A 16,129-nucleotide genomic window follows, 5' to 3' on the forward strand; every position below is an offset into this window, starting at 1 on the left:
CTTTTGGCAGTGCTGAATTCTTTTAGCTTTTGCTTGTCTGTAAAACCTTTGATGTGTCCATCAAATCTGAATGAGAGCCTTGCTGGGTAAAGTATTCTTGGTTGTAGGTTTTTCCCTTTCATCACTTTAAATATATCGTGCCACTTCCTTCTGGCCTGCAGTTTCTGCTGAAAAGTCAGCTGATAGCCTTATGGGAATTTCCTTGTATGTAACTTGTTGCTTTTTCCTTGCTACTTTTAATATAGAATTGCAGATTAAAAGATTTTTTCTTGACTTTTCTGAAGGCATTATTCTGTTATCTTTTATCGTCCTGTGTTACTGATGAGGAATTCAGCTTATCCTATTTTCCTTCCTTAGGTGATTTCTTTTTCTCTGTGGAAGCTTTCAGAATTTTATCTTTTTAAAATGTCATGAGAAGATGTTAAAAAAAAATGTCATAAGAATGTGTTTGGGATACTTTTTTCTGAGGTGATGCCTTAGGCTGGCAAATAGGCAGGGCCCTGGATACTTCATTTCTGCTTCAACCAAAGTAGCTTTTATAAATTGCTCTTCTGCATAAGATTTCACTGCTTAGGAGGGATACACACACACATACACACACAATTTGCAATCTAGAATTCTGTATTAAGTCATATATATACACATGTATCTCTCATCTCCAACTCATTTCCTTGGGATTTGAGTACTGACTAGTTTTTGCTCTCTTGCAGTTGACAACACTTATAACAAAGAGGCAGAAAAAGAAAACCTGGTGGAAGAGTCCATTCCAACAAATGCTTGTTCTTCTCTGAAAGTCAAAGGAACCACATCAAGAAATATTCTAGCTCAGCCTCAGAGGTAAGACTGTTTTGGTGTTCGAAGTGGTGGTTATATTAATAACGTTCAACGAAGAGTTACTGGAGCACCTACTATGTGTTCCATACTACATTAGACTCTTCATGTTACCTTATTTAATCTTCATAACATTTATGAGTTGTAGGTAACATGCTTAATTTATAGATAAGGGCTCAGATGTACTAAGTTGCTTGCCCAAGGCAGATTTATTTCAGAGACAGGATTCCGACTGATCACTTTGGTTCCAAAGTCCTTGCTATTTGCACTGTCAACATGGGTTGCCATTTACATTTATTTGTATGGATATGTGGCAGGTTTTTTTTTTTTTTTCCTGTGTATAGGTTGTAAATAAACTTCATAAGGGCAAGTGTCATGTATCCCTAGTACCTAACAGTGTCTTGCAGGAGCAAAGCTGAATAAAGTCTTGAGTGAAGGGGTGGATGGATGGGTGGGGTAAGCTGTACTCTTGGCACTAGGAACCTCTGAAAATCCAATGTCTTTGAATGTTGTATCAGTATCCTCTTTTTAACCAAAACAAAGCTGTTAGTCTTAATATTAGTTGCCTTCAGATGGCACTAATCAAAAGATTATTTGAATTAGATTTTTAAAAACTTTCACTTGGGAGTTCCTGGTGGTCCAGTGGTTAGGACTCAGCACTTTCACTGCTATGGCCTGGGTTCAATCCCTGGTCGGGGAACTTAGATTCCACAAGCCGCACAACATGGCCAAAAAAACTTTCACCATCTAATAATTACCACTCACCCACAGAGTTTAAATTCGAGGACTGGGGACTTCCTTGGTGGTCCAGTGGCTAAGATTCCACGCTCTCTATGCAGGGGTCCCGGGTTGGTTTCCTGGCCAGGGCACTAGATCCCACATGCTGCAACTAAGAGTTCGTATGCCACAACTAAAGATTCCATATACCACAACTAAAAGAACCGTATGCTGCAATGAAGATCCCAAGTGCTGCAACCAAGAGCCGGTGCAGCCAAATAAACAAATAAATATTTAAAAATAAATAAATAAATTCCAGAACTATTTAATGCTTTATACTTTGATGTCAACAATATTGAGGAATGGCAGAGTATTTATAATACAATTGCTCAGAAGTAATGAAATTACCCTTTACAAACCCTCATGCTGGTGTAAGGGGATCACCTTTTGAAGATGGTATCATACATGCTTATTTTAATCTTTTCTGGTGAAGAAGCCCCTTTTAATTGAAAAATTCTGTGAGATTCAACCAGCTATCACAGGAAGTTTAAGAGATTGCTACAGGTTGATTCTGTGGTTTCTGTTCCATGTTTAGATTGTTAAGTCCCTATGGAAAAGGGACCCAGTATCCTATAGATTCCTTCAGAGTCCAAGATAGTGCTAGTGTCTTGGCTTCTGCATTTTGAATATGTATATTACTAAAATTGCCCCACATTCTGAATGAATTTTTGAATGTTTTGGGAAATGATGGTATGACAGAAAGCCAGCTGTTCACAGAATCAGAAGATCTGAATTGTTTTTGTTTCATTTGTTTTAAAGGCAGGTATCTCTACTACTCAAAACCTTAGTTTACTGAGAATAACCGTCTCTCTCAGGCTTATTGCAAGAAATGGCCAAATAGGATAACATGTGGTAGTAGTTTGTAAATGAGACTGCATTATGAAAATGCATAAAGAGGTAAAACATTAGTGCCATTTATCTTAGATCTCAGATTTATCTTAGTCTAGGGATGCCTAATCTAGAAAAGAAGAGCAGATGGAATAGGAAGGTATAGATAATCATACAAATTTCCTACTATTTTCTTCTCACATGATTTTGATGGATAAGCTAAAAGATGGCTAAAACTCCTTTGACTCAGAATAGTTAAAAGTCAATAAGGCCTTAGTCTATAATAATAATTTTTCCATGCAGGTGTTGCTTTACCACATATATTTTTAAAATAAATTTATTTATTTATTTATTTTTGGCTGTGTTGGGTCTTTGTTGCTGTGCATGGGCTTTCTCTAGTTGTGGCGAGCGGGGCTACTCTTTTTTGCAGTGCATGGGCTTCTCATTGCGGTGGCTTCTCTTGTTGCGGAGCACGGGCTCTAGGCATGTGGGCTTCAGTAGCTGTGGCTCGAAGGCTCTAGAGTGCAGGCTTAGTAGTTGTGGTGCACGGGCTTAGTTGCTCCGCAGCATGTGGGATCTTCCCGGACCAGGGCTTGAACCCGTGTCTCCTGCATTGGCAGGCAGATTCTTAACCACTGCGCCACCAGGGAAGCCCCACATATATGTTTTAATTTTTATAGTCTCATCCCTTAGCAACTTCTCCCTAAAGACATTCAGCAATTCTTCTCTTGACTTTATAATATCATTGTATATTGAATTTAAGTAGTGGTCCAAAATGGCCATGTCTTCATGTACGTTGCCTTCTTTCCTTCTAATTTTTAATGAAACTCTGTCCATTTTTAAAAAATTAACTAATTTTATTGGGGTATAATTTACATATAGTAAAATGTACAGCTCTTGAGGGCACAGTCTGATTAGTTTTGACAAGTCTATAATGCAACCACGATACCAACATAGAACAAATTCCATCACCTCAGAACATTCCCTTATTCCTCTCCCTTTAAATTCAACTTTTACTGTTCTTTCTGCCTTCTCACTTTCCCACCTCCCACCCAGAGGCAGCCACTGTTCTGATTTCTGTCACCATAGATTAACTTTGCCTGTTCTAGATATTTTTATAAATGGAATTGTATAGTATGTACTCTTTTATATCTGAGTTCTTTCACTTAGCATGTGCTTTTGAGATTCATTCATGTCATTGCATATATTAATATTTTGTTCCTTTTTATTGCTGATAATAAATTCTGTTGGATGGATATACCACAGTTTATCCATTAACCAGTTGAGGACATATGAATTGTTTCCAGTTTGGGGTTATTATAAATAAAGGTGCTATGAGTAGTTTGCCTATAGATTTTTGTGAGGACGTGTTTCTCTTGGGTGAATACCTAGGAGTGAAATTGCTGGACCGTACTGCTAAGTGTATGTTTATAAGAAACAGAATTTTTCCAAAGTGACTGTACCATTTTACATTCCCATTAGCAGTATATGAGAGTATCAGTTGCTCCATATCCTGGCCAACACTTGGTATTGTCAGTCTCTTTAATGATATTTCATTGTATTTTTTTAAAAATAAATTTATTTATTTTTTGGGTCTTTGTTGCTGTGCTCAGGCTTTCTGTAGTTGCAGTGAGCAGGGGCTACTCTCCGTTGTGGTGTGCGGGCTTCTCATTGCGGTGGCTTCTCTTGTTGTGGAGCATGGGCTCTAGGCGCGTGGGCTCAGTAGTTGTGGAATGCAGGCTCAGTAGTTGTGGCTCGTAGGCTCTAGAGCACAGGCTCAGTAGTTGTGGCACATGGGCTTAGTTGCTCCGCGGCATGTGGGATCTTCCGGGACCAAGGCTGGAACCCGTGTCCCCTGCATTGGCAGGCAGATTCTTAACCACTGAACCACCAGGGAAGTCCCTCATTGTGTTTTTAATTTGTATTTTTCTGATGACTGATGATGTTGATCACATTTTCATTTGATTACTGGCCATTCATATATCTGCATATACAGTTGTTTTTTTAGTCTGGCTCCCTGGAGTCTCCCCTGTGCCTGAAAATGTTAGTGGTCAGCCAAGACCGAGTAGAGTTTATACTGAGGCTTAAGTGTTCATCCTCTCTGGTTCTCTTGCTTCTCATTTTGCCTCTAAATTTCCAGTTGTTTTGCCAGCCCTAATATTTGTCTTCTGATACCTAAAGCTAGTAAGACACTAGCTGTGTGCCATTCTACTATATACACATTGGGGAATGCACTGAATCAAATAAAAACCAGTGAACTCACCAGTGTCTTACCTAGTGCATTTATGTCTTTTAAGGATGGACACCTCACCAGTTTCTGCTTTTTCACTGGGCCCCCCAGTCTCCTCTAAACATGCATAGTTAGCATATATAGTAATACATAGGAATTTGTGCAGAGTTTTGGCTCAGACTTTGGGTGATACCTTTTCTGTAGCTCTTTCACTACCGGGACTTTCCTCCTATTTCCAGCTGCTGTACTGGCCTGAATTCTATCTTCCGTTATCTACGGCCAATGAGATTAGAGTTTTCTGCTGCTGGAGCTGCCGCATTTGGGGTGTGCCCTCAGGCAAAAAAGCTACTAACTCATAACTCTTAACCTTTGTAGTTGCTTTTCATGGATAAATGTTTCTCTTTTTTCTGCCTGCTTTTGGTCACTTTTCAGTGCCTTCAAGTAGTCATATTTTTATATATTGTGTACATTTTGTAATAATATGCAAGAAGATTTGCATGATAAATGCACTCTGTATTACTCCATGTAATTGTTTTTATGAGTACTTTTAGAGATTGATATGAAAATATTTGCAGGTGAAAGATCTGAAATTTGGGATTTGCTTCAAAAGCTAGGCAGGCGTGGATGGAGGGAAAATTGACAGTGTGATTGGCTATAAGTTGAAATTTTTAAAGCTGAATGATGAGTAGTACCTGGTGGTTCATTATATTATTCTCTTCACTTTTTACTAAGTTTTAAATTCTTTATGATAAAGATTTAAAAATTAGTTACTCTACGCAATCTAATAACAATTTGAATATATACTAATACATCTTAAGACTTGAGAGAAATTAAACAAGATCTAAATAAATGGCAGGACATAACCATGTTCATGGTTTGAGAGACTCAGTAATGTAAATATGTCAAATCTCCTTATCTGATGTATAGATTCAACGCAATCTCTACAAAAATCCCAAAGGTTTTCAGTTTGGACATTGATAAATTGATGCTAAAATTTATACAGAAATGCAAAGGTCCAAGAATAGTCAAAATACTTTTGAAGTGTCTAGTAGATAGCAATATTATAAAGACTTTGTGGTATTACCCAAGGATAAATGAGACCAATGGAATCAAATAAAAGCTTACTCTCTCATATATGGACACAATATATGACAAATGTGGTACTGCAGACCTTTGGGGAGAGGGTGTTTTTATTTTTCCCCCTTCAATAAACAATGATTGGACAATGGATAGCCACATAAAACAAAATGGGAATTAGCCCCTACCTCACTCCATAGAAAACAGAAAGTACAAGGTGGCTTGTAGATCTAAATGTGAAAGCTGAAGCTCATGTAAGGAAATATAGGAGAATATCTTCATGACCTTGGAATAGGGAAAGATTTCTTAAATAGAATCCACACAGAAAAACACTGACATGCTTTCAGGGAAGGAGGTTGTTGTATTTGAGCATATTTGTCTAATCAGATGATACCATAAGGAGAGTGAAAAGCCAAGCCTCAGATTGGGAGGAGATATTTGTAACACTAAAAACCTACAAAGGACCTCATATTCACAGAATATAAAGAATTCCTACTAATCAATTAGAAAAGGATTGACAATGCAGTAGAAAACAACCAGGAGGCTTAACTAGCACTTTATGAAAGAGGATGGCCAAATGGCCAGTTAACATGTGAAAAGGTGCTCAGTCTCACTGGGAAAAGCAAATTAAAACCACAATGAGTTTCTACTCTATACCAATTTATATGATTAAAATTAAGTCATCCGACAATACTAACTGTTTTGGAGAATGTAGAGCAGTGTAGACTTTGTAAATTAGTCAGTGTAAGCATAAATTGGTACAAGCACCTTGGAAAATAACTTTAGTTGATAAACCAATGTCTATCGGTGACCTAGCAATCTTACAACTTAACATACCCAACAACAATGTGTACATCAAGAGACATTATGTGAGAATCAACAGTAAGCTGGGTAAATAATGATATGTTCCTACAATGAATGTTACACAGCACTGAAAGTCAGTGAATTCGAACTACGTGAGTCAGTGTGGTTGAACCTCACAAACATAATGTTGAGTAAAATAAACCAAGACAGAAAAAATGCTTGCAGTAGTCTGATTATTACATAACGTTTTTTGTTTCCTTTCCAAACTAACAGACCATGTTTATGGAATGCATGTTTGTATGGTAAAATGATAAAGAAAAAGTAATCATTACTGTAAAAGTCAAGATAGCACCTGCTGCCAGTGTTTTGTTTCTTAGTCTATGTGGTGATTTCATGAGTCTTCACTTTGTAATCACTTAACTTAATTTTTGTTTTGTGTACTTTTTGTTATGTGTTATATATTTTAACAAAAATAGGAGGCCATGGCTAAAAGAAAGTGGAGAAAATAAACACTTGGTAGTAAATTTCCAGGAGATCTGATTTCTAATTTTAAGTCTGACAGCAATTAGCTGTGTAACAGGGTCAAGTCACCTCATCTTCTTTTACTTTTACTCATACTTCCAAAAGGAGGGAGTTGTACTAGGTGATTGCCAGTGCTCTTTTACAAAATTAAATCAGCTCTATTGAGGTCTAATTTACAAACACCAATGCACTTAAGTACCAACATTTTATGGTGAATTTTCAAAAACGATTAGTAAGACGAGAAGGTATTAGATTTTTAGAGCAGAAATAATGCCACTTTTTTTTTTAGAGCAGAAATAATACCACTTTTTATAGCCCTTTGTAGTTTGACATATTTTCACATTTCTGAGGAGTATTTGCACATATAGTAGATGTATTCATTACAAATAAGTTTTGTCAATTCTTCTACCATAGAAGATCTCTTAGACTCTCTGCTCAGAAGAATTTGGAACAGAAAGAAAAACACCATGTACAAATGAAAGCCAAGAGATGTGCTACTCCTGTAATCGTCAATGAAATTCCACCCTCCAAAAAAATGAGAGTGTAAGTAGCCACAGCTTCTGTCTGCTGACATAGATTTTTACTCCGTTTGCTCCTATGGTAATGGCAAGCAGAATACGTGGTGCTTGTTCTTATTTTTATCAGTTAGGAATGTATTTTGCTGAAGGTAATAAGACCTCTCTATTTAACTAGAGAGGTTTAAGGAATAGTGATTTATTTTCTTCACAGAAGTCTGAAAGTAGTTTGCTTTGGTTCAATGACATCTCTTTGAGTCTTAGGGGTTTTTTTCATACTTGTTGCTCAAGATGGCTGCTCTGTGTTTCTTAGCTTCTTCTTAGTGCTTGTTGCCTCATTATCTGAAGATAGCTACTATATCTCTAGGTATCATATCCATGTTTGAGAGAAGAAGAAGGGTCTGGCAAAGAAAGAGGGGCAGCACCCATATCAGGAAAGTGAAGTATTTTCCAGAAACGCTTATGTTATGCCTCAGTTGACTGAACTGTAAATTAGATCCCCTCTAGTTGCAGTAGTGACTGTTGAAGCAAGTACAATACTTTTGCCTTCATACATTGCTGCCCCAAGCAAAATTGGGGTTCTGTTAATAAGAAAGAAAGTAGAATAAGTATTGAGGAGACAACTAGCTGTCTGGCATTTGTTCATTTGATGATGAGCAGTTGGAATCTCTTCCTACCCTCCTGAACCATCACCAGACAGCTCTTACCCTGACTTCTATTGGCATTCTCAAAGTTTACCCATTGTAGCCATTGGAATATATGATCTGATGATACTATTGGAAGAATCTTGCTGTTGAAACATGGTTTTTGTCCTAAAGAATGAGAAAATTTAAGTCATGTGTGGTAGATCTGGGGAGGAGGGTAGAGCAGGATATGCTGTAGGGAATTGAGAGGATATTTTTTGTTCTTTTCAACTCAAGTTCTCACAATAAAAAGAAGCCAGAGGAAGAGGAAGAAGGCAGTGCTCATCAAGATACTTCTGAAAAGAATGAGTCTTCCCCAGAGAAAGCCAAGGGCAGACATACTGTGCCTTGTATCCCACCTGTAAGGTATGATTCTATCCTGAATTTCAGCTTTAGAGTCAGTAGAGTAAAATTACAAATGGGGGGGCTTCCCTGGTGGCGCAGTGGTTGAGAGTCTGCCTGCCAATGCAGGGGACACGGGTTCGTGCCCCGGTCCGGGAAGATCCCACATACCGCGGAGCGGCTGGGCCCATGAGCCGTGGCTGCTGAGCCTGCACGTCCAGAGCCTGTGCTCTGCAACGGGAGAGGCCACAACAGTGAGAGGCCTGCGTACCACAAAAAAAAAAAAAAATTACAAATGGGTACATCTACAGTCTGTTTGATGCACATGGAGCTTGGGAAACTCTGAAAGCCGTAACCATGGTAAGGTAAATTGTTTTATGTCCTTGTGGGTGCTTGAGTGTTACAGATTGAAAAAAATTAACTATTAAAACAAACGTAAAAGAAATATAGAAGGAAAAAGTTAGTGAAGGTTCTTACTACCTAAATTGAACAGTTTTTATTTTGCCAAGCTCCCTTCTGGACTTTACTCAAGTAAAATACATATTTTTACAATCAGTGTATAAGCAATCTTTGGGCTCTGCTTTATTCACTTGCTATGAGACTATTTTATTTTCTGTACTGCTACAAAATCTTCACATTTACCCTTTTTTTGATAGATTGTTAGCATTCTATCAGATTATATTTAACTATTTCCTGTTGAAAATGCTGTTTCCGATTTTTCACTATTATAAGGAATCAATGAACATCTTTACAGGCAGATCCTTTTCTTTGACTAGTCTCCTCAGGATAAGGAAAGAGAAATTCCTTGATCTAAGATTATGGTCAGTTTTCTGGCTATTGATATTTATTGCTAATTTTATTTCCAAAATGAATGGTGAATTTACAGTGCCATCAACTTTGAATGAATATTTTTATTTCCTTGTAGTCTCATCTGCATTGAATTTTTTTACTTTAAAAATTGTTTCAAATTTAACTGATATGTTGATGGCATCAGATTATTTTAATTTTTATGTGTTTGCTGACAAAATTGTATAACTATTATTGTAAGCATCTTTTCCAAAGTTCCTCTTGGGTGAATCATCTGTTTTCCTTTTCTGTTTATCTATAAGTGGTCTTAGTGATGTTCTCATTACTAAGAATGGCTACTTTATTTTATTGTTATTGTTTTTTTAAGAATGGCTACTTTAAATTGAACTTCTGCTATGTGTCCAGTATTTCAGAAACATTATCTGATTTAATAGTCACAAGTATCCTGTGAGAACAAGTATTCATATTACCCATTTTACATTGGAGAAAACTGAGGCTCACAGAGGTTAAATAGTTTTCTCAAGATCACATAGGCAGAAAATGAAACAACAGGGTTGGGATTTGCATTCTGGATGGCTTTACTCCTAAGTCTGTTCTCTCTATCACAGTATATATTTTATGTATATTAACCTCTTGCCATGTTTGTTGAAAATATTACTACTGGTATTTTAGTTTTTCTTGTGGCATAAAAGTTAATCATTATATAGTCAAATTTGTGGATATTTTATAATATCTTCTATAGTCTATTTTAGCTGTTTTTTCAGAAACTTTTTCAATATTTTGGAATAAATTTTGTATCTTTTTTTCATAGTGTTATCTAAGTTAATATCAATTTATTAGGTAATACTTTTTGGTTTTGATGGTTATTTTATCACAGGTTAAAAATCTAATCTATATAATGCCTTTAGATTTTTTTAACCACTGAGTCACTTTCTCCTCTCCTCTCTTCTCTCATCTCCTTTACTGATTTGCCTTTTAGGCAGAAGATTCTAAAAAGTACTGAGGAGCAAGAGTTGGAGAAGAGAATGAAAATGCAGCAAGAGGTGGTAGAGATGCGGAAAAAGAATGAAGAATTCAAAAAATTTGCTCTTGCAGGAGCAGGTCAGCTTGGTTCTGATTGAGTCTGATGTATGAGGGGGTGCTTCTCATAATCTTGGTAGGGTTTTTGAAGTCTCTAAAGCACAAAAGTCTTTCTTGGTCAGTAGTCAGCATTAAAAGATGTGTTTATTTAGAAACCTGGACATGGGTACCATTCATATCCCAGTGATCATTCCCTAGAACATTTTACATATGTTGGTCCTTTCTTAGAGCATGCTGTTCCTCTCCATCTCTAACTGAAGAAGTCACACCCATCTTTTGAGGCCTTTTTCCATGAGTCCTTACCTCATTTCTCTAAGTGGAGTTAATTCCTCCCTCCTTTTTTCTCCTAATTCTTTTTCTTTGTATTAGAATAAGAAGGAACTAGGATTGAGACAGAAGATAGAGCAATTGGGCAGACCAGCTTTTTGTTGTCTTCCCATTTTATCCTAGTCAGAGGAAAAGACAGCTGAGTGAATCCAGTTGTAGTTATGGAGGAAAGTATACCTGAGAGAGCTGAAGGGATCAGAGTTCTGCTTTGCTTTAGCATAATTATCATTGGTGGAGTCAGAGCTGTGAAGCTCTGCTTACTGGGTTGAAAAGCATCTCTGGAGTTTATAGGGTATCCCTCTTAGAGATGCTTAGTTAAGTGCTTTTAAAGTCAATTCATAGCTTTTCCTATCAAAAGTATTCCAGTTTCTCTGTCTCCAGAGCTATGACCACAACTGGGAGGTGGGATTCTTCTCCCCTGTGCTACCTTATAACAGTTTGCCTCTGACCGAAAGGCCTCAAACCCAATAGTACTAAATGAATAAGGCACATATATTGGTGTCCCTGAGGACTGTTTCAAGTGTTGGCTTATATGTAGAGAGTGAACAAAGTTAGATCCATGGTAATAGAAATACCAGAAGGACTGGATAAAAGGGGACTTACTTTATGTTCTCTATTCTTAGTGTTATCTGTGTGTTTTACTCTGCTCCTCACTCAGGGCTCCCTGTGAAGAAATCAGTGAGCCAGGTAACCAAATCAGTTGACTTCCACTTCCTCACAGATGAGCGAATCAAACAACATCCTAAGAACCAGGAGGAGTATAAGGAAGTGAACTTTACATCTGAACTGCGAAAGCATCCTCCGTCTCCTGTAAGTTGATAGACTAAATTAATATTCTTGTTAATAATTCAGTGAGGATTCTGGTGTAATATTTGTGGTCACTTAGTTACAATAATATAATTGAGAGGAGCATATGTTTTTGAGTTAAGATAGGTCTGAATCCTCACTTTGCCCCTGTTAGCTGTGTAATCTTGGACAAATCACTCTATGTCTCTGGGAAGCATCTTATCAAGTTGCTGTGAAAACTGAATTGAGAATGTACACAAAACACATAGAATTATGTGTGGCAAATTGTAGGTACAGGCTTGTTACAGCTTGTGCTATAACAAAATTTTTGAAAAAATCTTGTGTCTGCAAAATTGTGTGCAAAATATAACAGGGTTTATGGGGAAAATGGGATTGGGGCAGACCACTCAAATCCAGTTTTGTTACCAGAGCGCTAACAAAAACAGTAACAATCCTAAATAAAAATCCTAGCACTAAGAATTTCTCCTTGCATTTGCAGTCACCATCATGACTTGCTGAAGTCAGTCCTTTGCAATCTTAAATCCTGGGGTTGTGCTTCTTCCTTTGGGACGTAAGTCCTTGAAGAGTTTTGTTTCCAATCAGAGACCAATTTTATCAAAATTAATGACCCAAAGAGTAGGCTTCTTCATCAGTCAGTTTTTGGTAGGATGTGTGGAGAGAATTTGATTCAGGCAGCTGCCTGACCTGATTCAGGTCCAGAAGCCCAATTAAAAATTTTTAAATGGGACTGGGGATGGGATACCTTTGCAGCTTTTTTCACTTCTAAGAAAACTTGCTCTTGATTGCTTCAAAACATTAACATGCTTGGGAAAAATCACCTTATGTACTCTTACAGAACAGATAATTTGTTAAGTTCTAGATGCTTTCTCCCCCTTTTCATTTTATTGTTATTTTTTAATTTTTTTGGCCACACTGTGTGGCTTGTGGGATCTTAGTTCCCCAACCAGGTATTGAACCTGCGCCTCCTGCAGTGGAAGCACAGAGTCCTAACCACTGGGCCGTCAGGGAATTCCCCTCTTCCCCTTTTTAAAAGATGGGAATAGACTGTTTATAACCCTTGCTCAAGGACTGACAACTTAAGAAGAATAATAATCTTGGCTTTACACAGGCCCTTTTTCTTTCTTTCTTTTTTTGTTTTTTTTGCGGTACACGGGCCTCTCACTGTTGTGGCCTCTCCCGTTGTGGAGCACAGGCTCTGGACGTGCAGGCTCAGCGGCCATGGCTCACGGACCTAGCCGCTCCGCGGCATGTGGGATCTTCCCAGACCGGGGCATGAACCCGTGTCCCCTGCATCGGCAGGCGGACTCTCAACGACTGCGCCACCAGGGGAAGCCCTGACCCTTTTTCTTTTGATCCTCTGTACTGAGTCTGTGGCTTGTGGTAGATCTGAGCTCTTCCATAACACTTCATTTGGGGAACAACTTCTTTCTTTTCAGGCCCGAGTGACTAAGGGATGCACCATTGTTATGCCTTTCAACCTGTCCCAGGGAAAGAAAAGAACATTTGGTGAGACGGCTTCTACGTATGTGCCCCTTGCACAGCAGGTCGAAGCCTTCCATAAACGAACCCCTAACAGATATCACTTGAGGAGCAAGAAGGATGATATTAGTAAGTTTCTTTCCAATATCATACCTGGCTGGAGCCTCCCCTAGAATTCCCTTTCCTTACATCTTAGGTGCAAATTTGCCTTTAGTTGAAATCCTCACTTTTGAACTAAAGCATGGCATGTGCCTGTATGCAGACAACAAATGTATACATAGTTGAGCATTTCTCAAACCACCCAGCTATCTGTCCACTTATACCCATCAACCACCTCGATCCTCCTGATCAATAATTGGCCAAGGGGAATTAAGTTAACCTGAGATGTCATTACACATCAAGGCTATCTTTACCATGTGTCAGTGTGCATTTACTCACCTACAGAAAATGAAAGCATTCCATTCACTTAAGGTTGTGTGCTTTTTGTTCAGCAATTCAATAAATGTTTTACCACTACAAAGCAGACACTCTGTGTGGTGTAGGGAGTATAGAAGTGAGCAAAACGGACTTGGTGCTACTCAATATCAAGTTTCTAATTCAGTGAGACAGATAAACAAATAGGTCATTACAAATTATGGTAAGTGCTGTGCATGTGGAGGGAGATGTAAGAATCAAGGGAGGTGTGAGATAGGGAGAGCAGGTCTGTATGCTGAGAAGTCCTTAGCAGGGAAAGAAGATGAAGATAGAGGAGAGAAAAGAGATAACCGATGATTAAGTCCCTGTGCAGGCAGGTAGGAGAGGGATACTTAACACAAGTGGAGTGATTGTTCTTTGAAAGGAGGGTGGAAGAGAGCAGTGGGTGCAGGTGCTGCTGAGTTTGATCTATATTTCTGTTTTTGTGCCAGTACCATGAAGAGGCTGTCTTTTCTCCATTGTATATTTTTGTGCTGTTGAGTTTGTAGATTTGGTGGTGAACAGATAAGAGTAATCTAATCTAATAGCATCTATCTTTATGAAAATAATTCCTACGAAAAGAAGCTAAAGAAGTTTCAGGAGTGGAGGTGTGGTATACAATAGTTGTCAAGAGTGTAGGGTAGTATTCTGGATAAAGCAGAATCCGTTTGTTTTGACTTTGGAGGTTTCTAAATTTTTTCTGCCTTTGCATAGGCACTGTTTAGTGCTATGTTAGGTAGCCAGATGAATTCCTTTAAGGACAGCATTTCCTAATATTGTTATTATGTTCTAGTAACCATTTGTCAGATTTTATATTATGAAAATAATGAAATGTCTTTCTTTATTCTAATGGAAATGTAAATATTAACCATGACTTTCCAAATAATACATGACTGTTAGAGTCTTATATACATTGCTCTTAGAATCTTGGTCCTGGCAAATAGAAAAATTATTTTCTGCAATTTTTATTTAAAACTTTGTACCGTTATAGCTCAAAAATAGTTATATGTATACTTGAAGGCTGGCTTATTTCTAAAATAAGTAGATTTGGTTTCCATCTCCCACTGTTAGGTAATAAGGTCTAAATTAGAGGATTCATTCTGTGTAATTATGAAAATTGACAAGGTTTCTCCTGGCCAGATAAATCATTATTTTCTATGAGTGGTGATGATGATCTTAATATTGATGCTTTGACATAGTTTTTTCTTACTTTTTCCATTTGACTTTCTGTGAGAGGTGGTCTTGATGTTTTGATGTAGACACTTTTAGGGAATACATAATATTGGGAGTTATTACTTGGTCTTTAGAAAGGCCTTATTTTAAAGCTGGAATAAGTGAAAATCTTATTTGTCAATAACAAGCAAAATAGTTAGCACTGTCAATAGAAAGTCAGTACAGGCCTGTGCAGTGAAAAGGAATCCATCAGACATAAATGGATTTCAGATTCAGAAGACGATAGCAGAGTTTACCCAAGGGCTGCCTTCATCATACCCTTCAGTAAAGAGTGACAGGGGAGAAAGGACTGAATGTTTATCAGATTGACTGACATGAGCTGAGCTGAGTGTAGAAGGCCAGCCACTCTGGTTTGGCATCTCTGGGCTGCCTAGCTGAGTCAGCACCTACAGGTATACGGGGTCTTGGAGAGCTAAGTGAATGTCTGTGATCTTGGTTTACAGCTCTGTTACCCTCCAAATCTGTGGCCAAGATATGCAGAGACCCACAGACTCCTGTGCTGCAAACCAAACAGCGTGCAAGACCTGTGACCTACAAAAGTGCAGCAGAACAGGAGGCTGAGGAGCTCGAGAAACTGCAGCAGTAAGTTTCACTCAGTGTTTGAGGAGGAGTTCCAAGAACGTGCCTACTTTCTTTTCAGTTCTGTAAGGGGGACAGTTAACTATTTTTCTTGCCTTGGGAATTATGGCATTTGAGCTACAGGCTCTGCCTTGCCACTGTGATGAAAGGATTGAAAGTGGGAATATGGAGCTGTCCTGAAGTGTAAACTGGTAAAACACTATTGTGGAGGTTGCAGTGGGAGAACTTACTTATGATTCCAATAAGGAGTGTCCTCTGAGGTTAATTTAGGTAGATCTCACCTTTTTATGGCTACCCAAGGGAACTGGAACTTAATGTGATTAGTGCTAGAGTTTGTCTCCTGTATTCTTCTTTCTTCCTTCTTGTACTTTCTTTTTCTAAAAAAAATTATTTATTTATTTATTTGGCTGCGCCACGTCTTAGTTGCAGCATGAGGGCTCTTTTAGTTGTGGCATGCGGGATCTAGTTCCCTGATCAGGGATTGAACCTGGACCCCCTGCATTGGGACCCCCTGCATTAACCACTGGACCACCAGGGAAGTCCCCTTCTTTTACTTCTTTTTAGAAGGGGGAGTTTCCTCTTGCAGAGAAACCGCAATCTTTAAAGTGGTGGGAATATTAGACTGTCTCATTTATTCTTTGCTCTAGAGGTAGAGACAGTGGCTATGAAGAGAGTTGAAATTTTGTTGTGCATGATGGGTAATCTTAATGAGTATTATTTTTCTGGTTTTGGCTTACTTTGTTGTTTATGTAGTT

General features: G+C 38.2%; 1 protein-coding gene across 2 annotated transcripts in view; it reads left to right on the forward strand.

The window, feature by feature from the left end:
- The window catches only part of TPX2 (TPX2 microtubule nucleation factor), a 61,262-nt gene that overhangs the window by 23,761 nt on the left and 21,372 nt on the right, over positions 1–16,129 (forward strand). For both annotated transcript variants that reach the window (XM_030830957.2, XM_060285443.1), the window contains exons 5-11: positions 711–837; positions 7,484–7,612; positions 8,505–8,633; positions 10,396–10,517; positions 11,482–11,633; positions 13,067–13,238; positions 15,239–15,377. In XM_030830957.2, coding sequence (XP_030686817.1) covers positions 711–837; positions 7,484–7,612; positions 8,505–8,633; positions 10,396–10,517; positions 11,482–11,633; positions 13,067–13,238; positions 15,239–15,377 — 970 coding nt within the window. The remainder of the gene's footprint in view (positions 1–710; positions 838–7,483; positions 7,613–8,504; positions 8,634–10,395; positions 10,518–11,481; positions 11,634–13,066; positions 13,239–15,238; positions 15,378–16,129) is intronic.

The sequence above is a fragment of the Globicephala melas genome, chromosome 15 (assembly GCF_963455315.2).
Source record: "Globicephala melas chromosome 15, mGloMel1.2, whole genome shotgun sequence".
NCBI lineage: Eukaryota > Metazoa > Chordata > Mammalia > Artiodactyla > Delphinidae > Globicephala > Globicephala melas.